At 38.5% G+C, this 19,591-nt stretch overlaps 1 protein-coding gene across 2 annotated transcripts in view; it reads left to right on the top strand.

Moving 5' to 3' along the window:
* The first annotated feature begins 12,668 nt into the window (after positions 1 to 12,668).
* The window catches only part of CEP85L (centrosomal protein 85L), a 108,361-nt gene continuing 101,438 nt past the window's right edge, over positions 12,669 to 19,591 (top strand). The window contains exon 1 of one of the 2 annotated variants that reach the window (XM_074333489.1): positions 12,669 to 13,093. In XM_074333489.1, the coding sequence (XP_074189590.1) occupies positions 13,021 to 13,093 (73 nt within the window). In that variant the 5' untranslated portion in view covers positions 12,669 to 13,020. The remainder of the gene's footprint in view (positions 13,094 to 19,591) is intronic. The other variant, XM_074333490.1, reaches the window with a different exon arrangement.

Genomic DNA, 19,591 nt, shown 5'->3' with positions numbered 1-19,591 from the left:
CGGATCTTAAAGGGTAAACAAAACAAAACAAAACAAAACTAGGGTCAGCTGAAGAACCTAAGTACCTTGGCATCTGAGTTATACACTGAGCAGGATTCTTACAACAATTAGAGTTAATGGATGTAAACTTCTAGCACAACGTAATTATTCTATAAATGATAACTATCTTTTATCCTGTTGATTCATATATTATTCAGTGAATGTTTTTCTAACCAAAGGAAGCCAGGCAAAGAGCAGCTGGTGAATGTGGGGGCAGTGGAGCATACAGGTTCATTCATCTTCGTGGTGTGGGAGACTTACCTAGCATCCCTCCTCCTACTTCCCATGTCTCCTTTCTGCGCAAGAAAATACACTCCCTGAGCGAACAACACTGGCTTTCAGGATTGCCAGGGCTGGGACAATTGGGGAGCACAGGCACGCTTGTGCGATTATAAAAGATTGTTCCTAAGTCATGTTCATGCTTCAGAGAATGCCTGTAGACTAAGAGTTTTAAAATTACTTCATTAATCAACTCAGTTAAGGTAAGAGTGACAAGCAGTGTTCTAAAAACATGCAGTTATTTTACCCATGATCCATTTTCCAGTAAGTGACGACCAAGATAGCTAGAGCACAAGAATAGGTAATGGCTTTGTTTTCCCAAGATGTAGTCATTGCGATTATTTTTAGATGAAAGATTTGGAGCCAGAAGCACAACTCACAATAATGTTGCTATGATTCTACAACCAGTTGTTTTGAGGAATTAATTCAACTGTGACAATTTTAAAGTCACCACATTTTCTGAAAAAAAAAAAAAAATCAGCAGATAAAACCTGAAAATAACAGTTTCCATGACATGAAGAGCTGTTTCTTGCAGTCATCTCCATCTTTCTAATTTTGCAGCTCAGACGCCCCCTTCCTTTAGGTCCTCTCCTAGTCCCCAGCTCTTACCTCCTCTACCAATTATTGAAGCCCACTGACAGCCCCTCCTTCAGGAAGCATTCCTGAAGACCCCAGCCTGATGCATCTCCCCTTCTTCTGAACTCCTACATTGACTGTGCATTGTCTACAACCTTCCTGGAACTCTTCATCCTCTCCCTTGGATTCTAGATTATTTTTTTTTTATATATCTCAGTATTTCCAAAGCTGGGTTTGTACTATGTAATAATGTTACATTACAAAAACAATATGCCAGAAACCAATGTTCTCAAAAATTTGGAAGAGGAAAGGAAAGTATTCACAATCTCGTCATCCTAACACTAATTCTGTAGGCACTATTTCAGGATGTTTCTTTCTAAACTTTTTTTCTATGCTTTTATTTTTCATTGATTTAATTCCAGTGGATATGCAATTTTATATTTTGACTTTTTTCATCTAATGTTACATCGCAGCCATTTTGCGAATTGCTATATAGCCTTCATAAATATGAGTATATTACTTTAAAGGGTGCATAATATTGACTATTGTTAAAATTTTAGGTTGTTTATTATATTCCACTATAATAAATAATACTGTAGTTGACATCTTTATGCATATAGTTTTTCTCAGTGTATGTATTAATATGTATATATACATGCATATTTTGATATTTTTTCTTATGACAGTGTCCCTAAAAGAAAATTACTAAACCAAAGAGTATGATTATTTTTGTGGTTTTGAAGTCTTTGTATAACCCCTTCTCAATTTCACTTTTTCCCTTCCTCTCCACAGACAGCTAGAATTGAATGTTTATCATTCGTTTGCATTTCCATTTCTATATCTTAAAACAAAAAATTATTGGGGAATATTGGGGAACAGTGTGTTTCTCCAGGGCCCATCAGCTCCAAGTCATTGTCCTTCAATCTAGTTGTGGAGGGTGCAGCTCAGGTCCAAGTCCAGTTGCCAATTTCAATCTTAGTTGCAGGGGACACAGCCCACCATCCCATGTGGGAATTGAACCTGCAACCTTGTTGTTGAGAGCTCGTGCTCTAACCAACTGAGCTATCCGGCCATCGCCCCTCTTGCATCTCTGTGGCAGCTCGTTGTCTTCAATCCAGTTGTGGAGGGTGCAGCTCACTGGCCCATGTGGGAATTGAACCAGCAACCCTATCGTTCAGAGCTCGCGCTCTAACCAACTGAGCCATTCAGCCGCCCCATTTCTGTACCTTTTAATTGTTAAATCTTTGATTACTAATGAAGTTAGTAATCAACTTCAGGTTCTAGAATCAGGTAGAACTGACTTTGAATTTCTGCTCTTCCACTTGCTAAACATGTCTTCTTGGACCTCTCTGTACCTCAGTTTCCTCATCTATAAAATGGAGATAATAACCATGTCTACTATTCTTTATCATGTTGTTATAAAGATGAAATGAGACAGTGCAAGTAAAATTCTTGGCACAGTGCTCAGCACTCAATAATACCTTTCATTATTACTCCAGTTTTTCTTTTGAATTATTTTCTCCTGTCCTTCCTAAAAAGATTAGATTACCTAAAACTTGTGAAACGCTTTATCAAACATGATCATGTTTGCTACTTACAACAGCTTTATGAAATAGTACTACAACAATTCCCCTTGACAAATGAGCAAATGAGCCAAAGAGGTCCACAGCTAGCAGGGAGCAGAGCTATGTCTGAACCTGGGTTTTTGGTGCCAACACCTCACATTTTGCATATATTTGCTGCAGCTCCAACACCTCTGAAACCTAACAAGTTATTTCATGATACAGTAGGTCTAGGAAGTAGTTTTACCACTGTTCTTTAATTCAATCATAGATAGATCCCAGTTTCTCTCTAATTTGTAATTGTTTTCCTTCTCTATTTTTCATGAATATTCTGTATGAAATATTTATTGCTTTTATAAAACAAGATATACTCTTAAGTTCAACAAATAATGTTGCTAATTATAATATAATTATATACGTACATTATTTGAGATCTCTAGGCTTGATATTTTTTTCTGATTTCTTTAATAAGACAAAATAAAGATCTTTAGCAATTCCTGCATCCAAATTCCAGTCCATTTTAATATATTAATCATAAACATTTTAACTAAAATCATCCCATAATGAACCTGAGTATTTACTAATAGTTAGCTGGAGTAGGATTAAAATTTTATTATTTATAAAAATTAATTAAAAAATAATAAACTTTATTAAAATACTTTAAACTATTTCACAAATATTATTTTTAATTTTTTTCAAGACACAAGAAAGAAGTACTCTGGATATAGATTATAGTGTACTCTTGTATGCATAATAGGAAACATTAATAAATATCAGTTTTGTTTATACAAATCTTAAACTACAGTTTTACGATGTCACATTATTGTAATCATATTTTTCTCAGTTTATCAATACCCATTTTTTTCTTTGAATATTCTGACATCTCTCACATTAAGTGACATTCTGCTTATCATATATAAGAAAACCAGATTCAGAGGGTTAATGAGGCAGTTACAGATATCACAAAGCCCTGGGGGCCTGGTGAAAGGAGGGAGCAGAGAACATCTCAAGAGTCAGGAAAAGTGTGAGTTAACGGACACAGGATATTGCAAAGGCTGTTTAGTGAAATAAATGCTGAAGTATTTTTAAAAGACTAGTATAGATCCTGCTAACCTACATCCAGTGTTCGTTTTGGTTTTATTCCAATAGGAGAATAATCTAGTTCATTTTTTCTTCCAGAAACCGCAGGGTTCACATAAGTAGCAGTATGGTTACTGGGAGTCTATGAAAACCATCACTTTATAAATGAAAGTCTGCTCCTCACCTGGCTATCTGCCAATTTAGCCAGCTACTCACTGTAGCAGTACTCTGGGTCTGGCCCTTTGCCAGTATCTGAAAAGGGATCAAGACATATGAGCTTCACTGGCTCTCACTTGAGGCCTCCTTCAGCGGACACCTTCTCCTGGAGGCCAGCAGTCGCCACAGCAGCAGAAAGACCCCTCATAGCCTACAGGGTTACCTCCTAATAGAGGTTATATTAGCAGGAGAATGCCCACATGTCCCAAAACATTTTAACGACATTCATCATGACCATCTGCATGAAAAGGCAACAGAAACACTACAGTGCCTCGTACCGGCATCCTGCATAGCAGGTAGGTACTTAAAGGGTAGTAACTACCTCTGCCCTGGAAACACGGATATGCACACTCTCATCTGCTTGCTGACTATGATTCATTTCCTCCAAGAAATTTTAAGCAATCTGTTTTACAAGATGGTATATGGGAAGATGAAAATTCTTTAAAAAAATAATATGGTAAAACCCAAACTCGAAACTGGGGCAAACGTGGCTGTGCTCTTCTATGCTTCGATTTTCTAGAACCAGTTTTGGGCAGCCGGTTCAGGAGCTGGACAAATTCAGGGGCCATTTTAGGGCAAGCCAGGGTGGGATTAGATGTTCCAGTCTGCACTGTTCTCCTAAGCCTGCCATGATCTGAAACTTAGCTCTTGGGCCTTGGCCAGAACCAGACTGATGTCCAAGGGTGAGCAAAGAAGGCAGCAGTGTTCAGGCAACTGCTGCACGGAATGCTCTAGATAATGCCTTTTCGCTCTATTCTCCCCCAATGCTGATCAAATGCCCCGAGTCCCCTGGAAAATAAATGCTAACCGCTATCTTTTGGCCTCAGTTGAAAACAGTTATCCTTTATCAATCTTTCACAGTACAAGTAACTTGCCCAATTTTACTCAGGCTACACTTTGCTCCATAACTTCATTAGAAAATTATCTGTAACAGAAAAAAAAAAGGACCTAGTTAATTAATATCAAGACCAATTAATATAAAGATTTGTATCCCAATTAGGAAAACATCATATTACTTCACGTATATCAAATATACGTATTTTGTCGTCATTCACAGTACATGTGTGAAGAGTGAAAATTTAATTGTAGATGCTTTGTTCATGGTTAATTCACCTCATATTCTCTGTGAGAACTTATGATAATGAATGTATTTGATATTTGGGTAGTTTTTTTGTACTTTCATTTGCAGTTCAATAATTGGTGACTTGAGGTGCATACAACATGAAAGAGCAAAACATCTCAATTACTAGAATGAAAGTACAAATTAGCTATTCTGCTATGTTTTTTTTAAAAAATTTAAGTCTTACTGGGTTGTAAGAAAAGTCTGTAAGATGTTATTCTTTCTGAATTCAGCTTTGAGTAGTGTGTTAAATATAGATTCCTTGAACACAGCATTACAAAATATTAGAAATGTTTAAAAAATACCTTGTCTATGCCTCAAACTAGAGAGGGAAAAAAGACGAATTTTAATTAATTAATTTTAATTAGTTTAGCCTAGATATAGCCAAATATAAGGAGATCCCATTTGTTTTCAGATGCATTTTCAAAAATGTGATTGGAACAGCTTGATATGTTAAAATTTTGAGATGTAAGGGAAATAAATGTCCACAGAATATTAGTTTACTTATATTTATAAAATATACTAATTTAGATATGTTGCTTTTTCCACTGTCATATTTAAAATATATTTAGCTCCACTACAACAAAATAATTATTGTACTACATTTTAAAGTCATTTTAAAAGCTCATTTATCTTTTTTTAAAAAATGCACATTCCATATTTTACAGATTTAATTTATGTTAGGCTAAGTGACTTTTCCAATCAATATGCTGTTCATCAAAATTAAGTAATTAAGAGAGTGACCCATAATATGAAAAACTGTAAGAACTGAAGTACAAAGTGACTCTATCTTTTCTGAGAGGTAACTGGGGTTAAAAAAAAACACACAAAAAACAACAAACCCAAACCACTATTACCTAATAAATATATATGTATGTTTACACAATAGGATATTCAAAAGCTATAAGGGGTTATAGTGGCCCAACTTAGGCGCTCAACAAATATTTACTAAATAACTCAGTAGTGAATATTTTTATACTATCTTCTTTCTGTTTGTTAATATGTATTATTTTTACAATCAGAAAAAGCATAAAGATAAGTAATTTATTCCCCCCAAAAACTGAAAAGTGTAGCTGGACTTGTGTTTCATTTTCTGAATATATTATACTTGTTAAAATTCCAGATCTCCATTGAAATTTTAGCAAAAAGTTCCAACCCTTATACTACCTTATACTAGTCTAGATCACTTTAGGTATTGTTTTAGTGCTATTAACTCTGTTTGCAGTTTCAGAGATCCCGTCATTCTTCCATTGTGTAAGCAATATGGGGAAAATTATTTGGAATGAAAGCGTACTAAATTTAACAGAGTTATTGCATTGAATTCTTTTCTACTACCTAGAAGTAAGGAAGTTACTATGAAAACTGTCTTAATGTTTTAAAATTATTTGGATAGTGAAGTTGTAAACAATTAATTACTCTTAACTAATTAAAATCCTGTTGACATCAACGAATTCAATAAGTTTCACACATTTATACTTTGCTCCTGGAAGTACTTGGGAGAGTGGCAAATTTTTCTAACTGGGACATTAGTTGCCAGGACCAGCCCAGTCAGGACTATTGAGAACTTTTTACCCTGAATTTCATGTGTGCCCAAGTGTATTCTGAGTTCATTTAAACCTGTTGTTCCTCTCAATCCTGCCTTCCTCTGCTGTTCAAAATGTAAGGCGCTATTTATCTATACTATTGGATGGTTTCAGTCCATGTTGCTATGTGCCACCTTCCTGGTGACCCAGCTATGGTTTACTGTCCTCAGAAATCTTTTCATCATGCTCTATGGAACCCTCACTTTACTATTTAAACTAAATAAATAGATGAAAACCCAACTCCTTTATATCTTTATCTTCACAGATTGTTTTAGCTGGTTTCTCTGGGAAGTAGATGCTAAAATGGAGTTAGGAGTGCAAGAGGTTTACTGGAGGGTAACACCTGTAAAAGATAAAAAGGGAATGAGATTGGAAATGAAAGGCTCAGACAACAACGCAAATCTGACAAGGTCTCAGTCAGCCCAGCGGAGAGCTAGAGAACAGGCTGATGATTAGAAGGTTCTGCATGGGAAAGAACGGCAGGCCCCAGTGTCTCCATGGTGCTCAGTCACTGGCTGGGGCTATCCAGGAAAAGTGTGGCATCCACTGAAGAGCTGAGGCAGATCCCAAAGGTGCTGATAGCTGGAGGCTATCAGCCAACTGCACTCCTTGCAGCTGAACATCAAGATCTTTCTGAGAGATCAGAGAGCTGCAACTCCAATGCTGCCTCACAGATTAATTCCTCCACTGCCCCACCTCTGTTTTACCACTAACCTTCTTTCAACATTCAGCCCTCCCTTGATTTCACTCTTTTCTCCAGATAGGCTAGCCTCAGTTCCCTATCACCTCATCAGTTCTCCAGCCAATATCCGTAAATTCCTTGTCTCTTTGTCCCCAAGTGCCCACCCTGCAAAACCCTATTTATCTATCTGCCTTCTTTATTCCTATACTCAGATTGCTGGCTGCAGCTAAAGAAAATCACACATCACTGATTAATGTTCCATGGTTTCCAATCTTAGCTGAACCCTAAACACTATACAGAAATCCTATAATTAGGTATTTCCTTCTCACATGGCATCTGAAGAAACATCTTATAATTTTTGTTTTGCAACATGTTGAAGAGCATGATGGGAAAAGCATGAGATTTGGGTCATATAGATTAAATTTGAATTCTAGACATCTTTACTGCATGTAGGCCTTACTTCTCTGGATCTTCTTTCTCAGTCTTTAAAATGGAGCTAATATTAACTGTTGATTACAGATTGTTTTGAGGATTACAGAAAATGTGTAACTGGTTTAGTGAGAAGTCTCAAATCATTGAAAGTATATATTCTAAGTTATTTTTCCCCACTAACTGTTTCCAACTGTACTCTTTTGAAAACCCCCCTTCCCACTGACTACATCTCAATCCAATGCCCTAATGTTTTGGACATTTGAAGTTATTTAAACTGTCCTTTTCTCTACAGTGCAGGTTAGCTAGGAGGCTCTCTCTCTCTCTCTCTCTCTCTCTCTCTCTCTGTGTGTGTGTGTGTTAGTGAAGGCATGATCTGCTTTCTTGAACTCCACACTTCCCTCCTTCCATTTATCCCTCTGGTGTCTGAAAAGGAAGACAGGCAGAGAAGAATTTGTCTCTTTATACATTGTAAAGATTGCTGTCTTTCATTGTGAATGGCCTTGCATCTTTTCTATAGGTTTAGTGCCGTGTTACCCCGAAAATAAGACCGGGTCTTATACCGTATTTCCTTGAAAATAAGACCAGGTCTTATATTAATTTTTTGCTCCAAAAGATGCATTAAGGCATGTTTTCATGGGATGTCTTATTTTTTCATGTACAACAATCTACATTTATTCAAATACAGTCATGTCATCTTCTGGAACATTGTCATAATGTACAAAATGCGTCCCTCTGGCTGATGATCTTAACTGGGGCTTATTTTCAGGGTAGGTCTTATTTTCTGGGAAACATGGTATGACCAGATAGTGACCATAATAAGTTCCATTGACAAAGACATCAGTCCTAAGCAGTTCCAGTAAACATTGATGGTCCCTTGGAAGACTCATCTTTTGGCTGAATTCCATCCCTCCCAGCCTCACCTCCCAGCCAAAGCACTACTCAGTGATTCAGTGGTACATATCTTACCTATTTTCTCATTGGCCATTGCAACCCAACTCTGGAGTCATAGGTGCAGGTGGAATTCATTTTCTGTATCTCCCAGGTATCAGGGACTTGAGATAAGGTGTCCTTGCCTCCTTGGCTTGGACAAACCATCTGGCCACCTCTCCACAACTTCCTTCCTCTATTTTGGTAGTGCCAGGCAGGGCAGGAAACCCAATAGCTGAGCAGACATCCACAGGGGAAGTTCAGGGAATCACAGCCTAGAATGAAGGCATCAATAAGTTTGGCCCCAAAGAATTTGGTAAATATTTCTCAAGAGTGTACCATTTCACCATAATCCCTGGACTAATTTGTATAATAGTAACCTCAAAGGGTCAGGAAAAGATGTCAATCAGTAGTTTACTCCATTCTGATACATGTATGCAAAGCATCATCTATAACTGACCTGGATATACCAATGGATGTTATTCTTTCTCAGAGCTCCATTTCTAGACTGCATGTCTATATTACCAATGTAGTTGCATACTTATATGTTCTAAGCACTTTACAAATATTAACTCATTTCATCCCCACAATAATCCTATGAGGTAGTTACTATTATAACCCCCAAATTGCAAATGAGGAAACTGAAGCACAGACAGGTTAAGTAACCTATATGTTTCCTATTCACCTTTGTATAGTTGAATGTGTCTGCCAGGAATCTAGTTAAAATTTTCAAATCCATCATCAAAACACAGTTTCTTAGTTTTCTTTTTTTTTGTTGTTATTATAAATGATTATTTGAAATTATAACAACCCGTAATAAATTCATTAACTTGTCATTTTTATGGTCTAGAAGAGGTTATACTCATATGCTATGGTCCTTGTTACACCCTTGATACACCAGAATGAACTGTTGCTTGGAATTTTAGACTTTATGTACAAATCTATTTCTATTAAATAGCAATTGTTCTTTAGGAACTATTTCAATTATTATTGATTGGTTTAATTTTTCTACATTTTGTTGGTTTTGCTATTTTACATTTTTGTAAACATGAAATTCTCTTGAGGTTTCCCCATATTATGTACAAGATTTTCTTTTATTTTTAAAATATTACTTTTATCCATTGTTATATCACTCTTTAGTTCTCTGGTAATTTGTCAAATATGATAAATTTATATAAGAAAACTACATGTAAGATAATTCAACTTAATCTGTTTAGAGATTCGTATCCAAAGAATTTAAGATTTATGAATGCAACATTTATCTTTCATTTTTAAATAATCTTTTTTTGAATGCAACATTTTAAATGAAGAGTTTAACATGGTTTGATACTAAATATGGTGCTTTAGGTACTATTTTCCTCTTTGTGATCTAGTTTATATTTTTAAAAGTCCCTCACAAAACATTAAGTATCTGAATTTCATGTAAGCAACAAATTTATATATATTCACACACATACAAAGTCACTATTTTCATAACTTACTGTATTATCTCTGCTTACGATCTTGTGCTATGATAAATTTAATCATTCTGAGAACTATGGATACTGGGTGTATCACAGATGTGGGGGGAAATGTTAGTTCAGTATATACTCAGAATCCATATCATTGAAAAAATGGATGGTTACAGTTTACTTCGTATACTATTACTTCATATAAATTTTCACTTAATATTTCAATTATTTTAATTGGTTTAGAGTTCTGTCCTTCCAAGTTTAAATAGTAGGAACGCAAAAATATTTTATCTTTGCTGCCAACTGCCAAAAATAGCAACACGTTTTTACTATACGCTGAAAAACTGAAAAACACATTGAAATATCTTATATAGTGTCAACTTCATATATACTTTTTTTTTGGTGTGTAATAGCATGCCTTTCACATGGATAAAATCATGTAGAAAAACCTGAGTAAATGATTTTTTAAAAATACTGCTTTGAATTGAGTGGAAGTTAGCAGAGTTTTGGAATAACAAATAAGTATATTTTTAAATCACAAAGGACCAAGATATGGCAGTAATAGTTCATACATTTCTTAGAACTGTATAAAAATGATTGGTATTTAATAAATGTAACTAATATGAGACTATAGTAACTATAAATCATGAAAAAAAGGATACTCTGCTATACAGTTGACCCTTGCACAATGTAGGGATTAGGGGCATGGACTCCTCCTACCCAGTGGCAATTAGGGTATAACTTTTGACTCCCGGGGTCCCTCGGAATCCACGGGGGATTGGTTTCAGGAACCTGCAGAGTACCCAAATCCACAGAGACCCTTATACAAAATGGCGTAGGACAATGCATACAGTCAGCCTTCACATCCACGGATACCCAAATGCGGATGGAAGATACTGTTTTCCATCTGCAGTTGGTTGAATTTGTAGATTTGAAGCCCTGGGGATACAGATGCTGACTGTATGTATATGGAAAAAATATGCGTATAAGTGGACCTGCATGGTTCAAACCCATGTTGTTCACAGTCAACTGTAGTTTTATAGCTTCTGATAATTCTTTTTGGAATTTATATTTCTAGGTTTCTTTTTGAACCTATTCAAGTGTCCTATTAAATGAGCTAATGCACATTTAAATCAGGAAGAGAAAACAATCCCATTTTTCTTTGATGTTTCTGTTAATTTCTGTTCTCAGGAAAAGTTGAACCTTGGCCAACTGCTTAAAATTTGGAGAAATAAGTGGAATTCTACCAGAGGGAGACTAAATGTAAAACTGCAATCAGATGAATTACAACACAAATGTGGTAAGTGATAGACTACACACCTCTAAATTTAACCTCTAAAAATTTGAAGGAGTATTTCCCAGTTAATAGGAAACTTTGTTAGCAAACTTCAAAAACAGGTAAAAACATCACTGGACTCAAAGCCTATTGAGCGTAGGGACTTTTTTGTGGTTTACTTCTGATTCATCTGCCAAGAGTAGACTATTCCTCCTAGCAGTGCTCGACCAATATTTATTAAATGACCTATTTTGTATCTAAATGTCTGAAGGATTATAATATTGCCAATGAGAAGTAAGATTTATAAAAGTGGATGCCACACCCTTTTGTCCTTCCTCGGATACTTGCTCATGCCATCTGGGTTCAGGTGAAATGTGAGAACTGACCAGGCAGAGGAGGAACATGACAGTGTGGGTGGTAAAAGGAATTACACTCCCATTACAGACTTTGCTGCCATTTTGACTCCTTTCTGGTATCTGAAACATTGGTGTGATGCAGCGTCCACACAAGAATGCAGGATATGGCGAGGCCAAAAAGGAACACCAACAGAGCCATAGGTAGGGGCGTCATACCACTATATTCTTGCTGGTGGCTGGGTTGGAGACACAGGAAGCAAGAGCCACAAGATCCGCAATCTGCCGTCTGCTTCTCTGCCAACCAACCTCCTAGCAAAGCCACGGTCGTTATATTAGTGGCTAATGGCTAACTGGTAACAGCTGATGGCCAGTGAGTTACAGATGATGGCCACCTACTACCTGTCCCAACACCTTTCCATGTGAGGCCAAGAGCCTGGAAACTGCTCTCTGGGACTCTGTCCCCACAACTGGGCTACTAGATTAAAATTCACAGCTCTTCCCTGAACCCCCTGGTACTAATCACCTTTGGGTATTTTTTTGCCTCTGCTTTTAACTGTGCACATCTCTGTGTTGCAGCTGTTTTACTTCTCTCCCCCTCCATTGAATGTTCGAGTTAAGGAAAACGACCTCTTTTCTACCCCCTGCCCCCCCCCGCAATGATTTATAAACGATTTTTGTGTAACTCATTATGATGATTTTAATCCCAATTCCAAATGAGACTGGGAGTCCCCCAACCCTTCCTGGATTGGTCTCTTTATCTCAGCAATAGTGCTGGGAAGGCAGGTCTTCCAGGTGTCTTTCGGAGAGGTGCCCCGGAGGGCATGACAGTTTACCAAAAGGAGTGGGGGTACTGAAAGAAAGGGCCCCGAGCCACGTTATCGCCCTCTTCTCATCTCCCAGGGCGCCGGATGGGGAAGGAGGGGCGCAGCTGGTGGGTCGGGCCGAACTAGCCGCCACTTGCAGAGCAAAAGCTCATTAGGGTACCAACTGCGACCTGCCCGCAGTCTCCGCCCCGCGCAGCGCACGCCTTATGTAAGCGCCCGAGGCCCCGCCCCCGCCAGGCCCCGCCCCCGGCCCAGCTCGGGCTCTGACTCCGCGGGCGGAGGGGGCAGAGAGAAGCCGCAGCTGCAACTTCGCCTGGAGCCGCTGAGCCGGAGCTCAGCTGGGAACAGAGCAGCCGTCCTCGCGGAGCCGCCGCTTCCCCGACCCGGGCCTCAGCCCAGCAGGTTCGGCCATGGCAGCCGCCGCCGCCGCCGCAGTCGCGGCGAATCTGGCCCCTGTGCTCCCCGCCGGTCTTTGAGCAGCCGTTAGCCAACCCGCCCTCCCGCCGGTGCCGCCGCGGCCCAGGCTTCGCACAAGTTTCCGCCGCCGAAGAAGCAGGAGGCGAAGGCGGCGGAGAACGGACGTGGGGAGTCGGGCGCCCCCGGCCCACCCGCCCGCGATGTGGGGGCGCTTCCTGGCCCCTGAGGCCGGCGGCCGAGACAGCCCGGGCGGAGCCCGCAGCTTCCCAGCGGGTAAGTAACGGGACAGTCCCCGGGCTAGGGTGGGGGTCGCGGCCGACCGCGGCGCCTCGGGACCCCGCCGCCGCTCCCCTTCCTCCTCAGGCCTGGCTGCCCCCGGCCGCCGCCCCGACGCCGCGGCGCGACCGCCCGCGCGGCGTGTTTCCTCCCAGCTGCCGGCCCCGCGGCCGCGCCGGCTGACATCTGGCGGGCCTCCGTCCGCCCCGCATCACGGCCCCCACGCCCCATCCTGAAGCTCTCCGGGGCCTCCTTGGTTTGGGCTTTGTCCTTCTCCTTTTCCCTCGTGGGGTGTGTGGCGGACATGGATAACGGGGCTCCGGGGAGCCCCTGCGGGAAGGTCGCTGCGACCGTGCTGCGCGGCAGCGATTTAGAGCGCGCCTCCGGGGGGCCAGGGTCTGCTGCGCCCACGCCCGCAGCCTCTACTTTAGGGGCGGGGGGGGGGGGGCTGCTGTGATGCCGTCGCTGCAAGTGACTCCCAAGGGGACTTCAGCCCCTCGCTGAAATCTGGTCACCAACCCGCATCCCTCTTCGGAGTAAAGGGATGACACGTCCTGCAAGAGCCAACCGATGTTTGAGCAACGAGAGTGTTAATCCTTCCCCTTTCCCCTTCAAGCAAAATTTGGGGTTTGCCGCCTTGGCTGTGCAAAGGGAGCTGTTTGTGTCGGACAGCCATTTCATGCCTGCATCGCTCAGAAGTTGTGTAGGAGCCTCCAAATTAGGATAAATCTTCCCCTGATATGGGATGAAAAAAATAGGCTTGGGTTGCCTGTGACAAGCAGTCTAATGTTGACATTTCCTCCAGGCATTTTAATTTTAATTGAGTTTTGGACCTCTTTGAGAAGCTGAAAGTTATATGAACCTTTTATCCAGAAAAAAACCTACCATATTCACATATATACATTTTTCTACAATATTAAATGGTTCTGGAACTCAACTATTAAGCAACGTTGTTCCACAAAATGTTTGCTCTGTAATTGTGTAACTGACATTATTGTAAACATTTTCAAGACTACAAAACAGAACAGAAACAGCATTTAGAAGTGATTTTTTGCTGGTAATATTTTTTGCTATTTATAGAATATCAGCTACAAACTCAGATTGCTACTTAAAGTGTCAAATAATGCAATTCTATGACAAATAGAAATTTTATATAATTTCAAGTTGTACACCTTGATGCTTTTTATGTATACATTCCGAAATGATCTCCATAATCAAACTAGTTAACATTTTCATCACCTCACATAGTTACTCTGTGTGTGTGTGTGTGTGTGTGTGTGTGTGTGTGTGTGTGTGTTTGGTGAGAACACAAGATCCACCTTTTTAGCAATCCAGGGTTAGATTTGAAATCATTCTGTTAAATTTGGTCATGCAGCACTTCTAGAAATGATAGAATTTAACGTAGGCATGAGTTTCGTGATAACAATATAAGTAGGGAATTATTTTCTCTAAAATGTATAATATTTGTCCTAAGAAGAGGAGACAGCAGTTCAGAGGTACTTACTGTGTATTTACAAATTCTGAAATCAAAGTAACTTCAGTGAGTGAGAAGATATTTCTTTATCCCTAAGGGGCTAGAGGGAGTGGTTTCAATAATTCATACATGTCAAAAGTCATCCGTAATGCCTTTGTAACCTAACCTCTTAAAATTTATTTGTAATAATATGTTTGGAGGTATACTATCACTAAAGCATTGTATCAATTTTTCTATTGTTTTCTGTGAGAAAGAAAACAGTGCTTAGAGGTTAACTGAAGACAGGTTATATTGTAGTCTCTAAACCTTTGCTGTGGCAAAGAATATAATGAAAGAAGGTATTTTATAAATGCTACCCCAGTTTAAGGAATTTGGACAGTATATCTTTACAAAGCATACATTTTATTTCAGCTTTGACAGTGACAAACTGTAAGTCAGGAATTTTTTTCAGCTCTATGCTGATAATTGATTACTTTCACAGTAATAGTGACAAATAGTAATTATTTGTTATGTTTATTCTCTATTTAAAATTTAGTTTTAAAAAGTTATACATTAGATGAAAAACTTTTAAGTGTGGTTTCCGTAGCAAATGAACAGATGGTAAAGGTCAAGATAATGACCTCTCAGTTGATTCATGTAGGGATTTTTTTTCCTTTCTGAGAATTTGAAGAAAATTTGTATTTTTGAAATATTGTCCAGTATGCCTTTTGACTAAGTTGAGCGATTTTAGGGCTTTTCTGAAAAAAAGAAAACCAGACTTCTGATTGAATTTATCAGCAATCATTTTAGTCCCGAGAGCCAGTGTGAAAACGGATATTTTAGGTGTCCTAAAACTGGTTTGTTTATACAAATATGTAACTAAAGGGAAAACCACAGGTAACATAGAACTAATATTCTAAAAGATTGGAGGAAACTTTCTTTTTAAGGTAATAACAATAAAAACAAATAGGAATAATAACATGTGGTTTGGAAAATACTGAACTTTTAAACTTTGCTTTAGGATTTAATTTTATTATGACTTTATCAACAATTTTTCAGCTTTATAGAGTAACTATATTATAAGTGAAAATTAGATGAATATTTCCATACAATCAAACAACCCCTGCCCCTTTTTTCTATTGGAAAGTGTGATTAGAAAGTTAATTTTAAATAGAACATGTGTTATGTCTTTTATGCATTTGGTTGAGTGTGTTTGAGAATATCCTGTTATTCAAAATGTATAATAGTTTCAAAGTTGGGTGAAGAATGGATGAATTTCCTTTAGGCTTCAAAAATCTAGTATGGTATAGTGATATTTTGAGTAGTTATATCTAGTTATACTGAATTTGTTACTTCCTGTTTATTTGTTATACATGAAATATTAATATATTCAGCCATTAACATTTAAAGGTAGGGTATGACAGTTTTTAAAATGTGCTAAAAATAAAAATGTTATGGAAGACACATGATCTGAAAAAATGTTATTTGTTCAGTGCCTGGAGCTTTAAATCTTCCTCTTCCTTGTTGATGCATTACCATAAGGTGTTTAGTGATGTCATAATGGTAGTAGCAATAACTGGTATGACTACATCAAATACTAAGGTTTTCTGCTGCTGTTCTTAATTAGATGGACCTAAAAGTAATGTGGTAACAGTGAAACATAACTCTTTTGCTTAAACTCAGTTAGACATGTTCTTTTATAATAGGAACTGGGGGGGGGTGAAGAGTGAATTTCAACTTCAGTGATGAGTTTCGTAAAATGAACTTGATTAGTAATTGAGATTCAATCACTTCTTGGCTTGAATGAATCTGGTAAATTAATTTGAGGCCAGGCAATAAATGGTGAGTTGACAACCTCTTTTTTCATATTGTGAAAAATATTTCTGCATTTTGAGCACAGAAAGACTTTACAGAGTCATGATTTTTCTGACTGGATAAAATGTGTTTTATATACATATACACATATGTACTCTCTCTCTCTATATATATATATATATACTGAGTAAAAGGTGAAGATGTGAAGTCTCCTAGGTAGTGTTTTATTGAGTGAAAGCTTAATTAGTTCCCTCAAATTGTGCATTGAAAAATGAAGAACGTGATCATTCTAGATAATTTCTAAAGCTACAATTAGATACTAATTATTATTTCTACTTTAAGGATATTCATATTGCACACTAGCAAAATAATATTCTACAAAGTGGAATTTATTTATTTATAAGCATTTTTTGTTGTTGTTGGGTAATATTGGGGAACAGTGTATTTTGCCAGGACCCATCAGCTCCAAGTCAAGTTGTTGTTTTCAGTCTATTTGTGGAGGGCACAGCTCACTGGCCCATGTGGGAATCGAACCGGCGACATTGGTGTTACGAGCACTGCGCTCTAACCATCTGAGCCAACTGGCCGCCCCCAAAGTGGAAGTTATTGTATAAGGTTATTCATTTTAAGAATGGGAATGATCTACATAAAAAGAACACCAAATTGCTCATTATACCAATATTTTACTTCCATTATCTATTTTTCTTTAATTAAAAAAATCCATTTTTTGTTACCTAGCATAGTGTTTGGCACCTAAGTGTTTGGTAAATGTTTATGAGTGGTAGGCATTGTACCATTGGGCTCTAGGTATACATCATTGAATCTGAAAGATACAGTCCCATCTCCAAGGGAGCTTACGTTATAGTGGGGATAAACAGTCTATAAGTAAACTAACAGCAAGATAACTCAGCCAGTGTTAAGTACTACGACCGAAAGGAAACTGAGTGAAATGGTAGAGGATGGGAGGAGAAGCCTACTTGGTGCAGGCTGGTCAGGGAAGGGCTCGCTGAGGAGGTAACACTGTACTGAGCCCTGAATGGTGAGAAGGAGCCACACACGAGGGGAGGAGTGTTCAGGTGGAGGATACAGAAACAGCTCATGGTAGAAGTGAGTTTGGGGAGTTTGAGGAATATCAAAAGCAAGAAAGTCTGGAGCATAGTGAGCAGGTATGTGAGGTGAGGGAGACCTGATAATGGAAGGCGCTGTAAGAAGTTTGGATTCTGTTCTACATGAGGGGAAGCTACCTGTGAAAGGGTAAAGGAGATGATTGTTCTTCCACTCAGCCCATTGAGTGTCTACTATGAGACAGACATTCTTCTATGCACGGGGAATGAAGCAGACATTTCTTGTCCTTAGTGTTTATAGGTCTCTTGTGGCTTTTTTTGTTGGGGAAGAAACTGTGGACCGGTAGGGGAAAATAGCAGTACAGAAGCCGGTTAATATTTTTGCAGTAATTACTAGGTGAGAGATGATGGCTTCGATTAAAGTGGTAAGATTGGATTTGGAGAGAAAAGAATGAGTTTAGAATAAACTTGAGAAATAAAGCTGACAGGTTTACTGATAGTTCGGAGGTGGCAGATGAGGGAAAGAGGAATCAAAGATGATATCTTAGTTTTGGCTTCAGTAGTTAATAATGGATGGTGGTTGTCGTTTCCTGAGTTGGGGAAGAGTGTGAAGAAGATAAGTGTAATCGAGTTCTCTTTTGGCCATGTCAAGTTTGAGATGCGTTTTAGAGAGGTGCAGGTGAGATGTTGAGTAGGAAGTTGGGTATAGAAATGTGGAACTCAGTAGGGACATGGGAGAGGTGGAGGGATGAATTTTGACAGTTACATGTATATAAATATATGGCATTTAAAGGTAATCACATGGAGAGGGTATAGAGAAAACAGCAGAGCCTATAGATAAGACAGTAGAGGATCAAACTCTGGGACAATTCCAGTTTCATTGAGATGTAATTTACATACAACACTGTATTAGTTTAAGGTGTACAATACAATAGTTTGATATATGTATATATTGCAAAATGATTGCTACAGTAAGTTTAGTTAGCATGCATTGCCACAGTTATAGTTCTTTCCTTATGATGGGAACTTTTAGGATTTACTCTCTTAGCAGCTTTCAAATATGCTACAGTATTGTTAACTATAGTCAGTATTGTTAACTGTACAATATTGTTAACTATTGTCACTATGCTGTAAATTGCATCCCCAGTTATAAATTACTTACAACAGGAAGTTTGTACTTTTTGACCACCTTTACCCATTTCCCCCACCCCCGTGCCTGGCAACCACCAATCTGTTCTCTTTCCATGAGTTGGTGTTTTTAGATTCCACCTTTAAGTATGCTCCTACAGTAGTTGTCTTTCTCTGTCTGGCATATTTCACGTAGCATAATGCTCTTAAGGTCCATACATACTGTCATAAATGCCAGGATTTTCGTTTTCTAAGGCTGGATAATACTCCATAGTATATAAGCACCACATTTTCTTTATCCATTCATCTGTGAATGGACACTTTAAGATTGTTTCCATGTCCTGGCTGTTGTAAATAATGCAGCACAAATGTGGGGGTGGGATATCTCTTCGAGATAGTGATTTTGTTTCCTTTGGATATATACCTAGAAGTGGAATTGCTGGATCACATGGTAGTTCTAGTTTTAGTTTCTTGAGGAACCTCTATACTGTTTTCCGTAGTGGCTGTACCAGTTTATATGCGCACCAGTAGTTTTCAAGGATTTCTTTTTCTCCACATCCTTGCCAGTACTTGTTATTTCTTGTCTTTTTGATAATAGTCATTCTGACAGGTGTGAGCTGATATCTCAGTGTAGTTTTGATTTGCATTTCTCTGATATTAGTGATGTTGAGCACCTTTCCCTGTACCTGATGGACATTTGTATATCTTTGGAAAAATATCTATTCAGAACCTCTGCCCATTTTTAAATCAGATTGTTTGTTTTTTGACTATTGAGTATGAGTTCCTTATATATTTTGGATATTAACCCCCTATCAGATATGTGATTTGCAGATATTTTCTCCCATTCCGTAGGTTGCCTTTTCTTTTTTCTAATAGTTTCCTTTGCTGTGCAGAAACTATTAATTTGAGGGAGTTTGCTTGTTTATTTTTGCTGTTGTTGTCTTTGCTTTGGTGTTAAATCCAAAAAAAAAAATCACTGCCAAGACCGATGTCATGGAGCTTACGCCCTGTGTTTTATCTTCCAGGAGTTTCATG

This window comes from Rhinolophus sinicus, linkage group LG05, assembly GCF_036562045.2.
Source record: "Rhinolophus sinicus isolate RSC01 linkage group LG05, ASM3656204v1, whole genome shotgun sequence".
Classification (NCBI taxonomy): domain Eukaryota; kingdom Metazoa; phylum Chordata; class Mammalia; order Chiroptera; family Rhinolophidae; genus Rhinolophus; species Rhinolophus sinicus.
The sequence above is the reverse complement of the archived record's forward strand: the minus strand, read 5'-3'. Positions and strand labels throughout refer to the sequence as shown.